The following is a 23,861-nucleotide window of genomic DNA, read 5'->3' on the forward strand; positions in this document are numbered from 1 at the left end:
TAGAGCAAATCCCAAAGGCCTTTTTAAAAACTGACAGCTCGGTGGGGGGCAGAAGTGGGGGAGGGGGCTAGCAGCCCCCGGCCACAAAGTCGAAGTCCCGGAAGGCTGCCTGCTCTGTGGCCGTGAGGGGCCGAGCGTCGCGGGGTGGGCTCAGCGTGGGGGCCTCCCCTGTGAATTCCTCGTCGAAGTTGCTGACATCAGTGCGGCCCGCCAGCGTTGGTATGAAAGGCGGCGGCAGGCGCCGGGCCAGCAGGGCATCCCAACCCAGTGTCTGCAGGGCAGAGAGGGGAGAGGTCAGCAGGGGAGGCTCAGAGCAGAGCGCGGGAAGGCTTTGCTCCTTGCACCCTGTCTGGCCTTGGATCTGTGGGGATCAACACAGGGAGTCACAAGATAGAGGGAGGGAAAGTGGCGGGCCTGGGGGCTCAGGAAGGATCACCCTATGAGTGGGGGGAGAGGCCTGGGCTCATACACAGGGCAGCGCTCCCCCCCCCGCCCCGCCCCGCCACCCCGCAGGCCAGCCTGGAGTGGATGTGGGTGTAGGAGGGCCAGTGAGGGTAAGGGAGGGGGAAGGAAAGGCAGGCAGGTGTCAAGGGGAGGTGACAGTGTTGGAGGTGAAGCCACTAGGTCTTGGGTGGGGGGGATGGCTGGGTCCTGGGAGTGGGGGACTTCACCCTGAAGAAAGGCTGTTTTTTCACATCCTCTGCATCCCTCTCGCTGGATCCCAGCCTCCGCTCTGGATTCCTCCGCAGCAGCTGGGGAGAGGGAGTTCTGTGTCAGTGTTCCTCTTCCTAGTCCCAGAGCCACTCCCCTGGCCCACCCTAAGTTGGGGGGGGGGGTCCTCACCCTGCGCATGATGCCAATGGCTTCAGCTGACAGGAAGCGGGGGTAGCGAACCTCATCGTTGACGATGCTGTCGAATACCTCCTCCTCGTCGTCCCCTGGGAACGGGGACTGGGGACAGGAAGAGCCAGGGTGAATTAGGCCCCTCTGGCCACACCACACCCAGCTCCACCCTGGGCTCCCGTGGCACTTTTACAAGGCTCACGTGGGAGGGTAAGTACCCCAATTTACAGATGCAGAAACCGAGGCTAGGGAGGCAAAGCCACCTGTCCTCAATCAGACAGCACATAGTGGAGGCCAATTCCGACCCCCCTCTCCCCCACCGGGCATATCCAGGTTACCGGGGACAGGCAGGGCGGAGCGGCCTGGGGCCTCACCTCACCGACCAGCATCTCATACAGCAGCACGCCCAGCCCCCACCAGTCCACCGCCCGAGTGTACGATGTGTCCGTCAGCACCTCAGGTGCCAGGAACTCCGGGGTCCCGCAGAAAGTGCTGGTCCGGTCCCCATAGCCCATCCCTGGGGGCAGCAGGGCCATGTGAGGTTATGGGGGTGGTCACAGCCCTAGCCCAGCCCAGCACGGGGTGGTCCAGACAGCCAGCCCCATCCCAGGACCAGGGTAGGGGATAACCCAGGTAAGGCTGGGGACTCCACTCCCTCCCCTCTCTGTCTAAACCCCAGAGGCCAGCCCCTCAGATCCCAGTCCCCCCCGCTCATCACCCTCCTTGCAGAGGCCAAAGTCTGCAATCTTGACATAGCCCTCGGTGTCCAGGAGCAAATTGTCCAACTTCAGGTCCCTGTGGGGGAGGGGACGGGAAGATGTAAAGAGGGATGAGTGGGAATCTGGGTCCTGCCTGAAGCCTCAGGGTCCCCCAGCGGGCAGAGCATGCATGCACGGGCATATGCACGCGCACACATACACACACACCTGTAGACGATCTTGTGTTCGTGGAGAAACTGCAGCCCCAGCACCACACAGGCCGAATAGAAGCTGCAGAGAGAGGCCGGTGTGAGGGAGCTGGGCTTCCAGGAAAGGTAGAGGGTCACATAAGGCTCCCACATCCTCAAAAGCCCCCCATTACCCCATAACTCCAGGAGCTGGGGGAGGCAGGGCCTGTGGGTGGAGGTGTGGGGTGGGGGACTAGGCTCACACGGCACGGGGCTCCGAGAACACATCACTGTGGATGTGCAGCATCAGGTCCCCGCCGGCCGAGTACTCCATCACGAAGCACACGTGCTCTGGTGTCTGGAAACAGCCAAACAGGTTCACCAGAAAGGGGTGTCCCGCGCTGGTCACAGCCGCCAAGATCCGCTTCTCACACATCAGGCTGGGTGGGATGGGGGTGGGGCAGGGGTCAAAGACCACAGCAGCTCCCTACCACCGACTCGCCCACCCCCTAGAGTCCTCAGTCATCAGCTGTTTGTCAAGGGCCTTGCATGGCTGTGCACACTTGGGCAAGTTGCTTCATGCTTCTGAACGTGCTAACCAGGCACCCAGAATCCATCCATTGTCCTAGTAACAGTCCTAGTAACTTCCCTTTGGGAAACCACCAGAGGGACTGTTCTTTCCCTTTGGAGCTCCCCATCTCCCTGGCCAGGAACTGGCCCACAAAAGGGCAAGCCAGGCCAATGGGGCTCAATCTCAGGGTTTCTGCTGGAATTATTAAGGAAGAAGAGCTAAAGTTTGCAGATGAGCCTTAAAACTGCTAGGGTCGGGGGCACCTCTGTCCCTGTGAGGGGACTGCAAGCAAAGCCCACACGGACAAAAGCAGAAGGGAGAGATATCAACTGAGCACCTGTGTACAGCCATGCCTGGAGGTAGGCCACCCCTGGACTTTTCTGATGCAGAGCAATGAATTCCTGTATTTGCTTAAGCCTAAATTGGGTTCCTGGTTAATAAAAGGATGTCAAGAAGATTGGGGACAATCTCAGGTATCTACAGGGGGCAGGGCACTGTGCAGAATGCTCTAGAGTCATCCTCTCATTCATTCCACCCGGCGACCCTGCAAGAAAGGCATTAGTACTCCCCTTTTCTAGAAGGGGAGCCTGAGGTTCAGAAGGGTGAAATGAACTCCCTAAGGTTTCTAAGCACATCTGCAGCAGAGGGAGGATCTGAACTCAGGGTCCTGACCCCAGTACAATGGCACCATTAACAGCACAGGCTTCAGAACTCGAGTCCCTAAGTTCAAATCCCAGACCTGCTGCCTACTGCCTACGTGACCTTTGGGCAATTTGCTCAAACTCTCTGTGCCATCAGCAGAATGGGGACAATAACAGTCCTTGCCTCTTAGAGCCGTTGTGAGGAATTCGTTACTACATGTAGAGCACACGGTGGGTGCTTTCTAGGAGTCGTTATTATTGGAAGTATTGGGGTGGCCAAAAAGTTCGTTCGGGGTTTCCTGTAATACAGGAAACCCCGAACGAACTTTTTGGCCACCCCAATACTAGCTTAATAAGTACAAGTGACTGTTACGAATCACTCTCACAGCAGCTCCAAGGAGGGGACTGCTCTGTCTCCCATTTCCCAGAAGACCAAAGTTCTCAGAGGGCCTGAGCAGGGTCCCCACCTCTCCACCTCGTCTCGGGCCACAATGTCCCCTTTCTTCAAAGCCTTGATGGCAAACAGCTCCCCGCTGGGCCGGAATTCGGAGAGCAGCACCTGGAACCACAGTGGGCAGGGGTGGCCTTAGTGGCCAGTCCAAGGACCTGGAGGTCTGGACCCCCCAGACCCCCAACTCCTTGCCCCCCGCCTCACCTTCCCAAAGTGACCCCGGCCCAGCACCGCCAGGAACTGGAAATCCTCGAGGGTCAGGGGTGACTTCCTCAGAGGGCTGTGGAAAGAGGAGGCTGGTGGGGAAGGGACAGTGGGCAGGGGTGGTGGGTGGTGGCCAGGGGAGGGGTGTCACCTGCACAGGGTGGGGCCTGGGGTCTCCTGGGTCTCTGAAGGCAGCTCAGGAGTGGTGGTAGTTTCCTGGATCAGAGACGTCTGTGGCAGACAGAGGAGGTCAGAGTACAATAACCCATAACCACAAGAGCCACCAAGGCTCTTGTCACCAATGTGACCTCACCTCTCCTCCCCCACCCCTCCTCACTCCATCCCCCTTCAGCCACACTGTTCCATTCACTGTGCCCTGAACACACCAGGCGTGTTTCCACCCCAGGACCTTTGCATGGGGCTGTTCTCTCCACCAGGAACTCTCTTTTCCCAGCACCTGCACTGTTCCTCCCTCACCTGCTTCAGGCCTTTATTCAAACGTCACCTTTGAAGGTGGCCAGCTGACCGCCATATTAACTAACTAACAGAAGCTCCAACGCTCCCTGTCCCCTTTCTCTGCTTTATTTTTCTTCCCAGCACATTCTATGCTGTATTTTATCATTTATCTACTTATTCCCTTTATTGGTATTAGGGAATACCACGGAGTGACCTAATTCTTTACATCATAAGCATACATAACTTTGAGAAGAATCAAAATTAATAATTTAAGTAGGAAAAATTACCTACTGGTCCATCATTCTCCACTATAGAGACAGTTCTAAAGATTCAATCAGCACAAACAGGTGTACGGTAGGAAACACAGTCCTCTCCTGCCCCAGCTGCCCTCCCCAGAGCCAGCTGCTGTTCATGATTTCGTGGGTACCTTTCTAGATGTATTTTATACCATTCAAGCATTTTGGTGGCCGTGTGTGAATGTCCATCATAGATGTCCTGGACTGGAACTTCTAGGTCAAGGTAATGCCCATCTTTTTAACTCAGCCAGCTGTGCCGTCCGAAGGAGATGCAGTGATTCTCACGCTTTTCCTGCATCCTCCCCAGCGTTCAATGTTATTCAACTTTTGTATTTTTTTTTGACAAACTCATCTAATTTAATGAGGCATCTCGTTTTAATTTGATGCCACGAAGCATATATTATTGTTTCCATTTTTTTAGAAAACGAGGTATAAAGTGCACTCGGTGAGGTGGGCAATGGAAAGACCTCTTACGTACGTATCTACCCAGATGCCCGTCGCCTAGCCCAAGGGTCGGTAAACTCCATGCTTTGTACAGTCTGTAAACTAAGAAGGATTTTTACGTTTCTAAAGGGCTGGGGGAAAAAAATCAAAAGAAGACTAATAGTTCACGATCCATGAAAGTGACAGACGTTCAGTAAGGCTTCCTGGCGCACAGCAACACCCCTTCACGTCTGCCTGTATCAGGTGTGGCTGCTTTCTACGAGAGCAGCATTGACTAGTCATCACTGTGACCTTCTGGCCCACAAAGCTGAAAATACTGCCTATATGGCCCTTTCCAGAAAAAGTGTGCTGACCTCCGACCTAGATCAAGATGCAGAACATTTTTATCATCTTTGCCAGGCTCTCTTGTGTCCCCCCTCCTATCAATAAACCCCCACCCAGAGAAAACCACTAACTGGACTTCTGTCATCGACATGAGTTTTAAGTGTGATCATTTTACAGGGCAGTGTACTAAACACAAAGAGGTGAAGCTGCTTGGCGTGAGTCACACAGCTAGGAGGCAGCAGAGCAGGGACGGGACCCAGGTAGCCTGGCTCCCAAGCTCATGTTTTTATCCGGGACAGAGAACAGGACCCCGGTTCTGGCAGAGGTGTGCTGTGTGACCAGGGAAGTTCCTGGCGATCTCTGGGCCTTGAGTGGCAGTGGAGGTCCCCTAACACTGCCCAGGCCAAGGGGGAAGCTCACCAGACTTGATGGGCTGGAAGGAGGACCCAGAGGGCTCTTCTGGGGTGAGCTGTCCAAGTCAACCCCGAGGTTCAGCTTCTCCACAGATATGTCGCTGCGGCAAAGGGAAGAGGGTGCATCTAAGACCTAGCATTCCGGGAAGCAACCAGAGGCAGCCGGAACTCCGGGGCCCTCCCTCCTTACCCTGTGGACCGAGCCTCGGGTCCTGGAGAAGCCCCAGGGCTGAAGGTGCCTGTGGCAGTGGCATTGGGGATGAGCCTGCGAAGCAGCCGCACCCAGGTGGCGACGTCGATGTTCATCTGCCTAGCGCGCTGAAATGCCTTCCCTGGGGAGACAGGGGCGGGTGTCACCCTCTGTGACACTCCCGGGACCCCTGGTCTCTCCCCTGCCCCAGCCCATCCCCTCACCTTGCTGCTTGGAGAAGATCTTCTTCTGCCGTCGGAGCCGCGGTATCCTCTCAATGACAGGGTTGCGGAAGGTGACCTGAGGGAGGGGCTCGCGTGAGGACCCTCGCCCACCTCCAGGCAGCTTGGTGGGGAAGCCCTTAGGATCATAGCTGTGCACGCCCATATGTCTCGGGGGTTCTGATCGCTGTGGCATTGCGTCCAACCACAGAGTACTAGGCATCGTATTAAGGGGTCATAAAGTCAATCCGTCCTTCGACGGGACCACCTCCTGAAGTGCTACCTTGGAAAGGCAAGAAGGAGGCAAGCAGGCCCTCCTCCAGGGGTGGGGAGTGGGTCTGGTCCAACGAGATGCGCATACAACTCCAGCAAACAGGTCCTACACTTCACCTGGTGTCCCGACCGCCCGAGTGTGGTCCCAGACCAGCAGCATCAGCATCACCTGGGAACCTGCTGGAAGTGCAGATTCTCAGCACCGCCACCCCAACCTGGACCCACCAAATCAGAAACCCCGGCGCTGGAGCCCCGAAGTCTGTGTTTCAACAAGCCCTCCAGGTGATGCTGGCGCCCACCCACGTGGGGAAACCACTGGCCGAGTTGAATTCTCCCGACTCCAACGCATCTTCTAGAAGGTGCCGGAGTCACAGAACTGTGTGGCTTTATGGGTGTCCAATCTGGTCCCCTCTAGCCACATGTGGCTATTTCAATTAAGTAAAATGAAAACGTCAGTTCCCCCAGTCACACTAGCCACACTTCAACGGACTAGCAGCTACTGTATTGGATGACACAGATATGGAACATTTCTACCTACAACGGAACTCAACGATTGTAGGCTCACTGACAACAGAACTGCAGAAAGTCCTACAGGCTGGCGCTTCGGGGAGAACAAAATAGAATGTTATAAGTAAACCTTGAAGGCAAGAAGGACTGCCTCAGAACTTGTCCCCCGGGCCACCCACCTCTATCGTCCACTTGGGTTTTGGACAGTCTTCCTAATAGAAGAATAGTTTCGTGGCCCTACCATCTGAAGTCTGCCCTTCTCTGCTCCTTTCCTTCAGGAGTCCTCGATTATGAGATCACATAAGAATTTCCACCTGGATAGTAAAACAGCCCTTGAATATTTTCAGAATTTTTCTAGATACTTTTTCAAGAAAAAACTACGTGTTGGGAATTAGTGAAAATTTACTAATTTTTTTTTAATTTTGAAAGCACTTTTTAGTGAAAACTTAGAGTAATATGTATTTGGTCTCTGGCAACCAAGGAAAAGCTTCTTTCAGGTTAATCTTTAAACTCACTTGAACCCAGTGACTCACTTGGTATTTATCCCACTCCCGAAAACAGAGTTCATTATACAGTTGTATTTTATACTGTGCATTGTGAACTGTTTCTCTTTCATTTCTGATCTCTTTCACATGGTCTGATCTTCTTGCAAAGAGAAGCGGTATTTAAAAATCTAAGCAAGTAGCAAAAAAGAAAAAAACAAACACATTTCCTCCTGGGTTTAAGGACATGGGGAGACACACACATACACACACACACACATATACCTATAGACAAAAAAACAGGACACATGTATATGTTAGGGGCAAATTTGAAGAATTTTTGAGGATGATTCTGGTTAAATGAGGGCACCAGTGACTTTCTTTCTCTGTGGCTCATTTCCTCCTCTATCAGATGTGACTAATAATGGTCCTGTTTGCACTGGGTTATTGTGAGGACTAACGAGTCAATGCCAGTACAGCACTGCGAACAGGTCCCAGCCGTACTACAAGGGGTCAGCTAGGAACGTCATTTAGACTACGGGCTCTTCATCAGGGGACCCTGGCCGTGTCTGGAGACATTTTTGGTTGTCACAACTTGGAGCGGGGGGGTTGCTACTGGCATCCTGTGGGGGGAGGCAGGGGGTGTTGCTCGGCACCCTGCAGTGCACAGGACGGCCCCTGCAACCAAGAATGATCCAGCCCAAATGTCCATAGTGCCAAGGGTGGGCTACCCTGATTTGGACCCTAACCCTGACATCACTGTGGAAGGAATCTCTCTGCTCAGCTGTGGCTCTGGTGGCAATCTCCGTAATATGTTGCTAGGGTTTGCTTTTCTTTTCTAGCTTGACAAAATTTTGTTGTTGTTGTTTTTCTTTTTTTAATATCTTGTTTCAGAACAAAACCAATCCCAGCTTAAGTCATGCATTGATGTGACTAATTATATGTACTCTTCTATCGAGATTCAGAGACCAGTGGAAAACACATCTTCCCCTTCCAGAGCAGGAGATGCCAAAGCATTTTCTCAGGGTCGGGGTCAGGCTGTACCTCAGCCACCAGGCAGCCCTGAGGTTCCATGTCCAGCTGTACTTCATGCCTCTCGTTGTCCAAGAAATCCTCCAACTTCAGGAATTTGAGGGCACACAGGCCCCGCTGGTCCCGCCAGAACACAGCCAACTCCAGCTCCCGTGCCTCAAGGGAGAGAAAGGGGGCCGTCATTTGGGGCGCCCGAGGCCTCAAACTCCTCCTCCTCCAAGCCCTGTCATCCCCTAACCCAACTCACCCTCTCCAGCTCCAGGGTGAAGCTCTGGTCCCAGGCGTGGGGACCACACGGCTTCCAGGACGTCTGCCCCACCACTGTGTTATCCAGTTTGAGCACAGTGCTCACCTCACCTGGAACAGGGGTTGGGGTAGGCTGTCAGGAGATGCTTGCAGGCCGAGGGTAATCTCTTGCATCTTATTAAAGACATCTTCTCCTCCCCCCACAACATTCTGCTGCGCTATCTGACAAAGTTTTACAGTTCTGCCTGTCACATTAAGGCCTTTAATCCATCTCCAGTTGGTTTTTGCACGAGGTGTGAGGCGGGGATCCAAATTCACTTTTATGCTGTATGCAAGTTCCGGCAATATATTCCTAAGTATTTACCCTCGAAAAATGCAGGCACGTATACATCGGGAGATGCATAAATATAATGCTTATATAACAGCCCTAAATTAGAAACAGCTCACTGTCCAGGAATTAATATATAAATTGTAATATAGTCTCTTTAGCTAAACCATGAAATGGCTGAATTCAACTATTTTTTACCTAAAAAAAGACAGCAATCTGACATGCCTCATGACGTGGCAAAATGAATGAACTACAGTTTCATGCGACGATAGGGATGAGTCTCCCAAACAATGTTGACTGAAAGAAGCCATTACCATAACATACATTCTGTATGATTCCACATATATGAAGTTCAAACACAGGCAAATTAAACTACATTGTTTCGAGATGGTACATGGGTGCTAAAACTACAAAGCAAAACAAGGAAATGATAACCGTGAGAGTCAGGAGAGTAGCCACCTCTAGGACAGAGGAAGGGGCTGGAATTGAGGATGGGGCATGAGGGGGCTCAGAGAATTCTACTTCTTGACCTGGGTGGTGGCAACACAGATGGTTACTCTATTGTGATTCTTCTTTTATTCATACTTTTAAACATGTACGTATTAGCTTTTTTCACACTGTGGTAAAATTCACGTAACATAAAATTTACCGTCATAATCCTTTTTAAGCGTACAGCTCAGTGGTATCAAGTACGTCCACACTGTTGTGTAACCATCGCCACCATCCATCTCCAGAACTCTTTTCATCTTCCCAGACTGAAACTCTGTCCCCACTAAACAATAACTCTGCATTCCCCCCTCACCCTCAACCATCATCTCTATGAATCTGACCACTCTGGATCATATAAGTGGAATCATGTACTACTTGTCTTTTTATAACTGGCTTATTTCACTTAGCGTAACGTCCTCAAGTTCATCCATGTTGCAGTATGTTTCAGAATGTCCTTCCTTTTCAAGGCAGAGAAATATTCCATTGCATGGATGGACCACATTTTGTTTACCCATCCATCCGTCAACAGACACTGGGTTGCTTCTACCTTTGACCATTGTGAATAATGCTGCTATGAACATGGGTATACCAATATATCTTCGAGACCCTGCTTTCAACTCTTTTGTATATTTACTCAGAAGTGGGATTGCTGGATCATATTGTAATTCCCTGTTTAATCATCTGAGGACCTGCCATTCTGTTTTCCTCAGTGGCTGCACCATTTTACATTTCCACCAACAGAGCAGAAGGGTTCCAATTTCTCCACATCCTCCTTAACAGCTGTGTTTGTTTTGTTTTGTTTTGCGGTATCCATCCTAACGGGTGTGATGTACTAATTTTTGAGAATGTTACAAATGTGGGAAATCCAGGACCCCCCCACCCCATCTCATCCCTCCAGACCCTCAATGCCCACTCACTGGTGTTCTCGGATTCCGCTTTGAGACTGCTCCGGCCACTGAGGCTTCCACTTCGGCTGTAAAGGCCCCGGGCTGGGCGGCTCAGGAAGGGGGTGCGGCTCTCAGGGGTCCCAGGCACCCCCACTGAAGGTGAGGGGTTCCAAGGGATGGTCTCTGGAAGGTCTCTGCAGCCCACTACACGCACCTCCAGGGTCCCTGAGAGAGGAGCAGGCTCATGACGGGGGAGGGGGGGTCACATCTGGGGCAGGACGAGGGGAAGGGCCTGCAGGTAAAGTGGGCATGTGCAGAAGTGGCCAACATGCAAGTGGGAGGTGGTGAAGGACTGTCAGGGTGAGGCAGGGGGTCTGATGCAGGGATGGCTGTGTTCGGAAGTGAAAAACATGGGACAAGGGGAGGGGTGGGTCAATCTGGGGAGGGGGTCTGGATGCTGGGGTTTAGTGACAGAAGAGAGGTTCAGGGTGTAGGCTGAAGGTCCAGGCGGTGGTGAGCCAGGTAGGACTAGGAGTCCGGGCTTAGATTCGGCGGGCTGATCTGAGGTCTGACACTGGGGCTGGGGTCTATGGTAGGGCTAGTCTGGGGAGGTAGTGGCTGAGGGATCTAAGGAGGGAGGGGCTGGCTAGCCTGGGCGTTGGGGGACAGAGGTTCAGGGCTGAGGGTTCTGAGAGCAAGGGACTGTGAGACTGGGCTGGGGGACTCTGGCTGGAGAAAAAAGGCAGGGCCATTTGGGGAGGGGTGGCGAAAGTGAGGATGGGGATGGGGACAAGAGTCCCTCAGAGGGCAAGGCGGGGTGGGAAGTCCAGGTGCATACGGCTGTCTGGCATGGGAAATGGGGCCCAGGTCCAGAGGGCTGGGGTGAATGGAGAAGGGAGGGAACAGTGGGATGGGAGTCCAGGGTTGGGGAGAGTGGAGATCCCGGTTGGGGGTCTCGGGGCTGGGGGACTCAGAGGGGTCAGGAGTCCAGAGCTGCGGGAGGTAGGGTCCGGATTGGGTGGGGGACGTCGGGACCCACCTGTGAGCGGCGCGGGCTTGCACAGGGTGCTATAATGCATGGCGGGGAAGGGCCCGGCCAGGCGGGCACTGAAGGCTGAGGACGAGGCCGCAGCAAGCTCCTCGCGCAGCAGCCGCCCCTTCGGGTGGTCAGCGGGCAGCTCCCCGAGCCGCCGCTCCAGCGCCTCCCGAAGCAACCCCAGCTTCTGGTTGGACTCGGTCAGCTTCTCCTGCGCCTGCGGTGGGAGGAGCCTGGCCGGGCTGGGGGCGGGATCCAGCACGCCCCTCCCCAAGTGCAGACCCAGGCCCCGCCCCCAGACTGGCTAAGTCCTACCTGGAGCTCCTCCCTGGAAGCCCAAGCCCTCAGCCATTTGGGTCCTACCCCTGGGCTCCCTGAAAATGAGGTCCCACCCATCGCTGAAGCCCCACCCCTCTGGGTCGACACCGCGTCCCTCACCTCGCTGACAGCCTTGCGGTCTGGGGCTTTGGCAGCGCTGAGCAGGCGCAGCACGTTCTTGGCGCCCTCCGCCACCGCGTGCTCGACTCGGAAGTGGTGCCGCAGCTCCTCGATGCGCAGCTCCATGGCCCCCAGGTCCGGACTCCCTGTGGGTGTAGGGCACGAGGCAGTGAGGCTAGCCTGGGCCCAGGTCCAACCAGCCCGGTCCCAGACACGCAGCCATCTGCAGGAACAAGCGCTGGCCACAGACGGCCGTCAATATGCATCACTTTCTCCCAAGGTGAGGGGTCATGGTGACACAGTCAGTCACCCACAGGCAGACGGCCACACTTCCACCCAGATGCTGTCCCTCTTTTATCCAGACGCTCTCACACCCACATGGACAGTCCCAGGGATGTAGTTAAGCTGTCACCCGGGGACAGTCATATATACAGGCACACCATTAACAAAGTCTTAGGGACAGATACATTGCCAGGGTCCCGCTCCATCCCCAGGGACTGTCGCAGGGATACCATGGCAACTGGATAGGATATAGTCACACAGACACAGGGACACTTAAAAAAAAAGAGTAACTTTCATTCATTGCTAATGGGAATACAAGTGGCTTTCCAATGGAGGCAGTTTGGCCATTTCTATCAGAATCACAAATGTATTTACCCTTTGATTCAGCAATCCCAGTTCAGGGACTTTATCCCATAAAAAACACCTCTGCAGGAACTTCCCTGGTGGCGCAGTGGTTGAGAGTCCGCCTGCCGATGCAGGGGACACGGGTTTGAGCCCTGGTCCAGGAAGATCCCACATGCCGCGGAGCAACTAAGCCCGTGCGCCACAACTACTGAGCCTGCACTCTAGAGCTCACGAGCCACAACTACTGAGCCCATGTGCCACAACTACTAAAGCCCGCGCGCCTAGGTGCTCCGCAAAAAGAGGAGCCACCGCAATGAGAAGCCCGAGCACCGCAATGGAGAGTAGCCCCCGCTCACCGCAACTAGAGAAAGCCCGTGCGCAGCAACGAAGACCCAATGCAGCCAAAAATAAATAAATAAATTTTTTTTAAAAAAACACCTCTACACGGTTATTCACAGCCTTCCTTCTAAGAGCAAAAGATTGGAAACAACCTCATTTCCTCCAGCAGGGGTCTGGATAAATGCATAGTGACCACCCACCCCATGAAATACCATGTAGTTGGGAGAACAGGAACAGTGTCACACAGACGTCGTCACACTGTCACTCACAGGGTGACAGTGGCATTATCACTTTGTCACCAGTGTAGGCACTGGAACACACACACACACACACACTGAGGAACACACTCTCACAAAGATGCCATCACACTGCCACATACGGACATTGTCACAGTGGTGAGGCTATTACATAGATATATGCCTTGTCAACCCCCAGCAAAGGGACACAGTCACAAGGGCAGAGGGAAATGGTCACAGAACATAAATACCCTTATAGGACACAGTCACAGAGTGGCAAAACTCCCAGGGCTCTATCTCCAGCCCAGGGAGAATCAGAGGAACACAGTCACACTGCCACACGGATAAGGCATAGGGACAGGTAAAGAAATGCCACCATACTGTCACATAGGCAAGGCAGAATCACTGATACCCACAGACACAGAGGCCCAATGGCACAGGGACAGGCACAAGGATACACTGTCACCCAGGTGCAGGAAACTTGTCACTCAGAGAAACAAGGCCACGGTCACCCTTATCCAAGGCTGTAGATTCCAAAGACGGTCTCGTGGTCCTGCACAACGACCTAGACTCAGACGTGGGCACTCAGACAGTCACAGTCACCCACAGCTGTGTGGCACCCACCGGGACTGCTGTCACATGTGCCCAAACAGTCATCAAGGCTTTTACACTTATGGGGACAATATCAGGCTGTCACCAAAAGTTACAATGTCACCCCAAAGCACAGGAACGTGATCATACCATCACACCCTGTCACTGAGAAGCCCACGTAGGCATTCAGAGTACAGACGAACAACCACACAGTCACGCCGACACCTCCCCGCTACAAAGACACACACATTGTCATCCGAGTTCCAAGCCCTATTGCTATGGACTGCATGTTTGTGTCCCTGCAAAATTCGTACGTTGAAACCCAACCGCCAATATGATGGTATTAGTTGGTGGGGCCGCTGGGAGGTGATTAGGTCATAAGGGCGGAGCCCTCATGCATGGGATCACTGTCCTTATAAAAGGGACCCCAGAGAGCTCCCTTGCCCCTTCTACCAGTGAGGATGCAGTAAGAAAGCAGCTGTCTATGAATCTGGAAGAGGGCTCTCACCAGATGCTGGATCTGCCGGCGCCTTGATCTTGGACTTCCCAGCCCCCAGAACGGTGAGAAATAAATGTCTGTCGCCTACATGCCCCCACCCGCAGTCTGTGGTATTGCGGTACAGCAGCCCAAATGCACTAACACCCACCAAGAGCTGACACTTACCTCTCGTGGTGACACAGAAACTACCATAGTTACAGGGCAGGATATTATTACGGAGGAGCTGCGGCACCATATTATTACGGAGGAGCTGCGGCACCATGATGTTATTATGTATTGTGTCCCCATGGTCAGCATCACTGACACACCTCAGTAGCTGATACACTGACACACATCAGTAGCACAGATAATCTTCTCCGCACACAATACATCAAGACCCTGTGACAAATTCAGGCTAACAATGGGGTTGAGACACCCCCAGGCATTCATACACTGAGACACACAAAGGAACACACACACACCGTGGACACCCACAGTTCTACCCCACAGGGGCCAACGTGACAAGGCAACCACCCAGTCCAGGGGTCCGCACATTATTTCCGTAAAGAGCCAAAGGGTAAATATTTTTGGCCTTGTGGACCACACGGGCTCTGTTGCCACTCCTTGGCCCTGCTGTTGCAGTGCAAAAGCAGCCTTAAGTGATAGTAAATGAATGGGCATGGCTGGGTGCCAATAAAATTTTATTTGAAAAAAAAAAAAGGCGGCAGTCGCAGATTTGGTCCAAGAACCATAGTTTGCCAATACATGATCACGTGCAAATCTGAAATAGGACAAAATGGGAAACTGAGGCCTGGCAAGGGTCAGGAATGGGCTCCAGTCACGTGGTGAGTCACAGCACCCACCTCCCTGCCTCAGAGAGGGACCCCTCGTGGGGCTGGGAGCTGAACTCTCCAGGGTGGAATGCAGGTGAGGCTTGTTCAGGGCAAGGGACTCACCTTGGGCCTCGTCTGCGGCCGCCTGGCTCTCCAGCTGGCAGGCCTGCAGCGCCCGGCGGAGCTGCATGCGGATGATGTCAATCTTGGTCTTACTGTCCTGCAGCATCTGCTGGGCCGTCAGCAGCAGCTTCCGGTCCTGGAGGCAGAGATGGGCCGTGAGGGAAAGGCTGGGCAGATGAGGGTCTGACCACCAGTCCTGCTGTCCACATCGTGCAGGCCCTGGGTGGCCCTGTGACAGAGCATTCATGTGTGGGTGTGATAACACGTGCCTCCGTGTGTTCCTGGGTGCTGATGGGAGATGTCGCCCGTGGCATTCGAATCCTGGCTCTGCCGCCTAACAGCTGTGTGACTTTGGGCAAGCCGCTCGACTACTCTGGCCTGTTTGCTCATCTGCAGGAAGGGGAGTACTAACAGCGCCAACCAACACTGGGCTGAGGATTAAAGGAGCTAACCTGTGTGGAGGGCTCAGAGCCGTGCCTTGCACCAGCAGGCACTGTGTTTGTGTCAGCTGTCAGAATGGCGTACGTGTGTAAGTGTTCCCCGTGGTGGGTGTAGCCTTGACTGTAGCCACGTGGGTGAGTCCAAGGGTGACTGGATGTGAGACAGTTCCAGTAAGTGGAGTCCTGATGTTTGTGTGTGCAGGTCAAGGCACAGCGATGACTGGGCATAGCCAGGGACCCCGTGTTGTGTACATGCACTGGACACTGGTTGTGGATTTTTCCATCTACCTGGTGCTGTGTTTCAAAACCAGGCACTGCTAACCTGTGGTCAAAGAAGTCTGTGTACTGACTGAAGGGGGCAGGAGGGAACCCTTTCTGGGTGACAGGAAGTGTTCTGTATTTCGATGTGGGTGATGTGTACCTAGATAAAAATTCATTGGTCTGTACACTTAAGTTTTCTGCACTTTACGTCCATTTGTTACACATCAATAAAAGGTAAAAAAAAAAAAAAAAAATTCTGCATGGCTTGTGCCCTCCCACATAACATTCGCATTTGTGTGTGCACACAGGCATGGGTGCTCTCTGGGTCTCTAGCTGTAGGTCTGACTGCGCTGTGGGTGTATCTCTGGGTGTTGGTGCAAACCTGTGACTGTGTACTCAGTACTGGTACAACTGGGGGAGCCCCTGTGTGACAATTCTGGTCTCTGAGTGTGAATTTAATAATGTGTGTGTCTGTCTGTCTAGGCGGTGTGTTGGCCTGTGCTGTGTGTCCGGGCGTTATACGATGGTGTGTGTCTCTCTGTATCTAGAGGTTGCTCTGGTGGTCATCCTCCACGTGCTTATGAGCGTTGTTACTGATGTGACTCTAGACCTTATGACGGTGCATGTGTGTCTGTGAGTCTCTAGGTGTTGTTGTGACCATGGCTGTGTCTCTAGATGTTAGGACGATGATGTGTGTGCCCCGAGGTGTTGATCTGCGTGTACAAGTGTCAGAGAGAGACCACCAGCAGTGAGAGGCTGCGTGTTGCCCTGACCATCTCTGGGGGTAACTGAGTTTGGGGGGGACAGTCTCTGCCATGTGTCTGTCTGACATCACCCACAGTTACCCTGTTTCCCATATGCCCCCATGAGCTGCCCGCACCCCAGTCCTGCTGCAAAGCCACCCATCAGCCCCTCTGTCCCCAACCCAGAGGACCCCAGACTCCCAAGGGAGCAGATGTAGGTGCCACCCTGCCCCCCCCAGACTGTATTCGCTTGCGGGTGTACATGCACACAGGGCGGGGTGCACTCGCGCTGCCCCCACCTTAGTGCTGCCGTTGCTGTACGTCTGGATCATGTTTTCTGCCCCCTGCTTCACCTTCAGCTCGATGGCCAGCTGCTTCTCCAGGCCGGCCACGCGACTCAGGTTGGTGGCTGAGCAGGCTGGGCCACCTTCACAGGGGGACTGGGGGGCATCTGGAGGGGGTAGATGGGGCAGAGTCACCACGGCCCTCACCTCCATCTGCCCAGGTGGTTCTGCCCCAGCTGAGAGGATCCACCCCCAGGGCCAGGGAGAGGAAGAGCTGGGGACCAGGGTCCAGAGGGCCCAACCACCCCAGCCCTCGTAGGGAAACCCCTGCAGGACTGGGGCAGGACCAGCATGAATGAGCACAGGCAAGTGTCCAGGTGTGCACTGGGTCCTTGGTGCTGGTGTGACTGTATCTACCTTCATACGGAAATCCCCAACTACTTACACAGCTGTGTGGGCATCCGTGGGTGTGGCGGTGGTTAGGCCTGTGACCCGCAGGGTGTTGGCATAACTGAGCGAGTGTGTGTCTCCCCAGGTGCTAGTGTAACTGTGAGATTCGAGGTGTTAGAAGGACTGTGTGAGATTCTGGGTGCTGGGGGTGACTCTAGGCATATGCTTCCGACTATTGGCACAACTGTGCTTTCTGATCTCCCGGCACTGGTGCAACTGTGTCCACGTGTCTGGGTGCTGGTACAGCCGGACATGCGTGTCTCTGGATGCTGGCATGGCTCTGTGAGTCTCTAGCGAGTGGTGTGACTGTCCAGGTCACTCTGGGTGCAGCTGTGACCGGATGAGGTTTTGGGGGTCGGCTGAACTGTATCTCTGAGTGTTGACATGACAATGTTGGTCTCTAGCTGTTGACACACCTCAGTGGTATATGGGTGTTGGGCTAAGTGGTGCTGAGTCTTCAGGCCTTGTCCGATTGTGTGTATAAGTCTCAGGCTGTGGACAGGTCGGTGGACGTCTGTAGGGGTTGGGCAGCTCTGTGTGTGTGTGAATCTCTGGGGGTTGGCGTGAGCATGTGCGAGTCTCTCGGTATTGTCTGTGTGTCGGTGTGACTGTGCGTGCATTTCTCTGGGTGCTGGGTGCCGGTATGCAAGTCTCTGGGTATTCATATGATAGTGCGTATGCCCTTAGGAGTTGTCTGGGTGCTGGGTGGCCGTGTGTGAATGTCTCTGGGTATTCATATGATAGTGCGTATGCCCTTAGGAGTTGTCTGGGTGCTGGGTGGCCGTGTGTGAATGTCTCTGGGTATTCATATGATAGTGCGTATGCCCTTAGGAGTTGTCTGGGTGCTGGGTGACCGTGTGTGAATGTCTCTGGCTACTGACGTGACGTGTGTTACACCTTTGTCTTGGTTGCAAGGTGAGAAAGTTCTGCACATCCCTTGCACGATAATGTGAACCTACTCAACACCACTGAACTGTACACTTAAAAATGACGCATTTTGTTATGTTTTTTGATCCCAATTGAAAATTTTTTTAATCAATAAAAATTAAAGATATTTTAGAAAGAGTCTTGGGGGTTGTCCAGGTGCTGGTATGACTCTGTGAGCCTAGATATTCATGTGACCCCGTGTAAGCCCTTTGGTGTTGTCCAGGTGTGGGTGTGACTGTGTGTACCTTTCTCTGGGTGTTGCTTTTGGCCTTTGGTCTGCCTGTATTTTGAGGCTCGGTGCTGTTGTGACCCAGTGTGTCTCCCTGGAGGTCAGAGGCGATGGGCTGGCCTCGCTCTAGGACACAGCGGGTGAGCCCTGGGCAGTGGAACCCCCTGCTGTCCCGCATCCCCGGGGAAGCCTGGCTTACCTTGCACGCCAGCCGCGGGGTCGGGCAGCACCACATGGGCGTGCAGCTCCTGCAGCTGCTGGTGCAGCAGGTCGAGTCTGCGCGAGGAGCCGCGCAGCACCAGCTCCACGGGGCCGAGGTTGCGGCCCAGGTCGGTGGTGGCCCGCCGCAGGTTCTCGGCGCCCTCCTTCAGCTTCAGCTCCTTGCGGATCTCCCGCCGCAGCCGCTCCCGTTCCAGCTCCAGCTGCTGCTGCACCCCGGGGGCTGCCAGGTCGGCGCCCGCCAGGCCCAGCTGCTCCAGCAGGGACCAGCTGCGCGGCTCGCTCTGCGGAGGACGGAGCAGGGTCAGGGGGGCCAGGAGGACTCTGGGGTGCAGAGCGCTCAGCCGTGCTCAGCCGACCTGGCCTGGTCCCCTCCCAGACTGTAACTCCTGACACAGGGCTGCTCTATGTCCTCTGATCGGCACCCCCCCGCCCCGCCACCAAAAGTGGGAGGTGAGGCAAGGCCCTGTCCCTGCTTTCAGACATCCCCAAACCGCAAAGTCCCGAGGGCAGGGGCTTCTTCCTTCCCTGTCCCCTCAGACTAGGGGACCACAAATACAGTTCAATCTCCCTTCATCTGTCCTCAGGCAGTGGGATTCTTCAGGTCAGATCCCATCACCCCACCACTGTGCCCCCCAAGCTAGGGGGTCCCCAAGGACGGGCCCTATCTCCCTTCCATTGTCCTCCCAAATTAGGGGGTCCCAAGAACAGGCCTTGTCTCCCTACTGTCGCCCCCCAAATGACAAGATCCTGAGGGCAGACCCCTTTCTCTCCTCTGCTGCCCCCCTAACCTAGGAGGTCCCAAGGGTAGGCCCCATCTCCACTCCCCTGTCCCCCAAATTATGAGGTCCTGAGGGCGGGTTTCATCTTCCCTCTGCTGCTCCCCAAACAAGGAAGTATCAAGGGCAGGCCTCTGATGCCCCACCAAACCACAAGGTTGGGGTCCCAGGCCCCTTCTCCTCACTGCTGTGCCCTCAACCTAGGACAGGAGGTACTGAGGGCAGGCCTCACCTTCCCTCTGCTATAATCCCAAACGAGGAGGACACGGGGCGAGGCCTCATCTGTCCCCTGCTGTCCCCCCAAACTAGATCCCGGGGACAGGCCCCATCTCCCCTCCTTTCATCCTCTACAACCGGCACCCTGAAGAGCAGAGGCCTCTCCCTTTCCTCCTCTATCTCCCCAGCCTGGAAGCCCAAAGGGCCCCAAACAGTTTCATCTCTCAAACAGAAAACTCCAAGTCTAACACCTCATCTCCTCCCTTCAGTCCAAAACCGAGAGGTACCGAGGGCAGAGCCTCTGGCCTGTGCCACTTGGGGTCCTCTTCTGCTGGCCCCCCACAAGGACCCCAGCCCGCACCTCCAGCTCCGGGTCCAAAGGGGGATTGGCCTCCGCCATCCTGGGTCCCGGCTGAGGGCCCCGCCCTCTTCCTGAACCTCAGCCTTGCCAGGGCCTCTCGCCTGCTACTTCCTCTTTCCTGCTAGCTCCCAGCAACCCCTGCAAAAGGCCAGCTCTGGGCCTCTGGGGCATCTAGAGGGCCTTCCTCTCAGGCCCCACTCCAGGCCTGAGCCGGCTTCTCTGGAGGCACCCCAGGGATGGCCCCTGCTCCCTGTCCCAAGAGGATGCCCAAGGCGTACACAGCGTGCACACGTTCACAGGCCCACTAGTGTGGACGTGAAGAGCAGCCTCCCCCATGTATACAGGCTCCAGGGGCTGGCTTGGGTGTGCACACGCTCTCATACACCTATAGGCATGTGCACGCATCGCAGGCTAGCAAGTGTGTGCACACCCCCTGCGTCTACCCCTGTGCACACTTATATGCAAACACCCATGAGTGCTTATATGGGTGGCCCAGCCCCCTTCCTGCAGATGCAGCCTGTCCCAGCTTCCGGATTCTTCTCAGCTCGCTCTCTCGCTGCTGCTGACCACAGCTTAGAGGCCTAAGGGGCCTGGCCAGCCCAGCGGCACCTCCTTGAGGCCCACATTGTGAGGAGGCAGAGCTGGAGGGTTGCGGTGAGAGTGTCTCTATGAAAGCTCAAGTATGGTAGCAGTTACTGCAAGCTGCTCCCAGGTCAACTAATGCAACCCCAGGAGGTGCTATCATCACCCCATTTTCTTTCTTTTTTTTTTTGGCCATGCCGCATGGCATGCCGGATCTTAATTCCCTGACTAGGGATCAAACCCATGCCCCCCCTGCAGTGGAAGCACAGAGTCTTAACCACTGGACTGCCAGGGAAGTCCCTATTATCACCCTATTTTCAAGATGAGGAAACGGAGGCCTGGAGCGGTGATGTAACTTGCCCAAAGTCCTACAGCCAGCAGAAGGCAGAGCTAGGATTTCAAACGGGAATGCCCAGAATCTGAGCTAGGTGTCAGCGTGGCATGAAGAGCCCCACAGACATTATCTGCCGCCGCCATGAGAACCCATTTCAGAGATGAAGAAAGTCATGGTTGGCTCCCGACCAACCTCAAGGGCAGCTGCCCCCAGGGATTTACTTCAGGCCAAAAGCGTCACTCCCATGATCCTCCTGACCCCTCACATTTATCCTGAGCAACTGCTATAATTCTCCCCCACTTTACAGGTGAGGAAACTGAGGCTCAGAGAGGTGGCAGCAGCAGTTCTCCATGGGGGAGGGGATCGCCTCCACGACCACCCCACTTCTGGGGGGCATTTGGCAATATCCAGAGACATTTTTGGTTGGTTGTCACAACTGGGGGTGCTACTGGCATCTACTGGGTCGAGTCCATGGGTGCCGCTCAACATTCTACAGTACACAGGACAGCCTCCATCTCAAAGAATGATTCAGCCCCAAATGTCAATAGTGCTGAGGCTTAGAAACCCTGGATTAAAGGACACAGATGCACACGCTGAGCTGCTGACCGTGACCCAGGAAGGATTTCACAGCAGCCCCACCTGCAAGGTGCTGGCCTGGTCTACGTCTTTCCCCACCATGAAAACCCTCCAGCTACATTTTTTTGACGGCAGAACCAAGGCTCAGAGAGGGAAAGGCACGGGGCCTAGGACACACTGTTAGGAAGTGACAGCTCTGGAATTTAAACCCAGGCTCACCTAATACCACCTGCTACCAACCAGGCCCCACCTGCCACCCAGCCCCACCCTATCCCCAGCAGGCAGAGCAGGGGTACAGCCAGGAGCAGGGCCAGGTCAAATGAGGGAAGTCCAGGCAGGCTCCCTCAGCCCCACCTCCTCCAGCAGCTGAGGCCTGAGAATATGCAGAGCAGGGAGGGAGGGAGGCCCGCCCTCCTGGGTTCTCCTCTCTTGGGTGACTCACTCCTACCTAGGGCAGGGGTCACCTGAGGGCCAGCACGATGAACCCATGAATCAGGAGCCTGGCCTGGCCTTGGAGAATCCCTGCTCCCCCAACTCCCACCATGAAGCAGGAGACCCCAGGTCCAGAGGGTCCATCCTCCAGAATTCCCCTCTTCCCAGAGTGGCCAGGGACCTAGACCCCATGTCCGGAGATTTCAATGCTTTGGGCGTTTCCGGAATCTGGACAGGACATCCGTTTGCTGGACACAGAACGGACAGGCACACACTGGGACAGACAGAGGGACAGTTTAGCAGACCCAAGCAGCCACGAGAAAGGAATGACCAGGACAGGGGAAGAGAGCAGGAAGGAGATGGGAAAGGGGACCAGGGCACAGGTCCAGCCTCGTTCCAGGAATCACAGCCTCCGTCCAGGTCATGTTTGCTACACGCCAAGCGCATGCATGCGCCAGGGGATTCCTACACAGCCCTCCCAGGGCTGAGGTGTAGAGGCAGAGACCCCAGCCCTCCCCAGCCCCCAAGGTCTGACCTTGTGTGATCGGCAACACCAGATACGCCCAGCTCCTCGGCAAGGCTGGCAGGCCATCAGCAGGACTGGGATGGGGGATGGGGTCATGGGACAGACACAAAGGGGATGTGGGGGCAGGTGCAGAAGGAGACGAGAACCCAGTTACACAGCAACCACAGGACGACGGAGGGATGATGAGGTGCTAATGGGGGCACCAGAGGTACAGGACATGTCTCAGATTTGGGTCACTGAACGAAAGAAGTGTTAGAAGTCACCCTGGCCCTGCTAGCCACAAATAGGGAAGGTGGGTCCAGGGCTGTGATGTCCACAAGGTGGCACAGGAAGAACCTGGCTGGGCGGCAGGTTGGTGTCAGTCAGCTGTGCCTCTGCGTGTGTGTGTGTGTGTGTGTGTGTGTGTGTGTGTGTGTGTGTGTATGTTGTGGGGTGACCCAGCCCATGCCCAGGTGGGATTCCAGGTATAAGAGAATCCCCAGTCTGTTGACATGGACACTCCCCACCTGGGATAAGGTTCCACCTGGCAGCCGAGTGGCCGTGTGGGTCCCCCATCCCCCGACCTAATGAGGTGACTCTGGCACTTCCGGCAACAGGTGACAATCTGGGTGGCGTCGGGACCATCGTAAAGCTCAGTCTGGAGGTGGGGGCGGCTGGAGCTTTGTTGTGCGGGGGAGAGGAACGGGCCGGGCGGCCTCCTCCCTTCCCGGGGCACCGCGCCAGGCACCTGCTCAGGTGGAGCTGCACCTGCCCGGAACCGAACGCTGGGAGGGAGAACGAGTGGCAGGGTCGACAGGCACCGGGATGCACAGCCAGCCACAGACACCTGAATTCTAGCCTCCGCCGCGCCCCCTCTAATTCTTGGGGAAGGGCGGAGCTTGGGGGTGCTTCAGGACCTCCCCGCTCCCCCCTTGTGCGTACCTCCACCAGCCGAGAAGGGGACTGTGCTGGCTCCACGGTGCCGGCCCAGGGAGGGGGCGCCCAGTGCTCGGGGGAGGGGGGGACCCGCCCTGGCCGCCCCGATCCCGGGGGCTCCGGCAGCGCGCGGGCGGGGGTCCCCGGCGCCCGCTGGCCGCCAGGGGGCTGAGGACGCAGGTGCGCCTACCTGCAAAGCATCGCTGGCCATGTCCACGCGCCGTCCGCCAGGGGTCCCCGGGCGGAGAGAGGGGCGGTGAGAGGAGCGTGCGTACGCCCCACGCGGGGCGGGGAGGGGGCGGGCGCGGCGCGACCCCCCCGCCCCGGGCGCACGGCCCTCTCCGGCCTGCTCGGCTCTAGCCCCGCCTGGCCTGGCCGCCGTGTCCGCGCGCCTCGCCCTCCGGCCCCAGCTGCCGCTTGGCTCGGTCACGTGACCGCCTAGGTCGGCGCCCGAGGAGGGGGCGGGGCCGAGGGGCTGCGGCTCCCGGCGGCCCCCGGGGCTGCGGGGTCCTGCCTGCCGTACGCCCCCCTCCCCGGCCGAGAGCGCGTCGTCCTCTTCGCCAGCCTTTTCCTCTTTCTGAATCGTCCTTCTGCCCACGGGTGCTCCGTTTGAGCGCGCAGGAACCCGAAGAAAAGAGTGAGCCACGTTAAAGCGGGGAGCTGTGGAGGCCTTTGGGCCTCCCGGGATCTCTCAAAAAACAA

The 23,861-nt window shown here is 55.6% G+C and overlaps 1 protein-coding gene across 1 annotated transcript; it reads right to left on the reverse strand.

Annotated features, from left to right (window-relative positions):
* On the reverse strand, positions 1–23,577 carry PKN1 (protein kinase N1). The gene is made up of 22 exons (XM_060007847.1): positions 23,350–23,577; positions 18,419–18,722; positions 16,629–16,780; positions 14,886–15,021; positions 11,659–11,804; positions 11,224–11,437; positions 10,215–10,409; positions 8,482–8,591; positions 8,247–8,390; positions 5,944–6,019; positions 5,720–5,861; positions 5,537–5,630; positions 3,748–3,827; positions 3,597–3,672; positions 3,409–3,500; positions 1,993–2,169; positions 1,770–1,832; positions 1,562–1,638; positions 1,218–1,360; positions 844–951; positions 672–752; positions 1–271 (listed from the first exon to the last, which is right to left on the reverse strand). Exons 1-22 carry the CDS (start codon positions 23,368–23,370, stop codon positions 68–70), a joined length of 2,835 nt encoding a protein of 944 aa, XP_059863830.1. The 5' UTR covers positions 23,371–23,577; the 3' UTR covers positions 1–67.
* Between the last annotated feature and the right edge of the window lie 284 nt (positions 23,578–23,861).

Source organism: Delphinus delphis, chromosome 3 (genome assembly GCF_949987515.2).
Source record: "Delphinus delphis chromosome 3, mDelDel1.2, whole genome shotgun sequence".
In the NCBI taxonomy this organism is placed as follows: Eukaryota; Metazoa; Chordata; class Mammalia; order Artiodactyla; family Delphinidae; genus Delphinus; species Delphinus delphis.

Coding starts and splice junctions, on each gene's coding strand:
- PKN1 (XM_060007847.1), bottom strand. CDS start 23,370: ATGGCCAGCGATGCTTTGCAG. Junction 11,805..14,885: donor GGCCGCAGACGAGGCCCAAG/GTGAGTCCCTTG, acceptor CTACACCCACAG/GGAGTCCGGACCTGGGGGCC. Junction 5,631..5,719: donor CCCGAGGCTCGGTCCACAGG/GTAAGGAGGGAG, acceptor CCTTTGCCGCAG/CGACATATCTGTGGAGAAGC.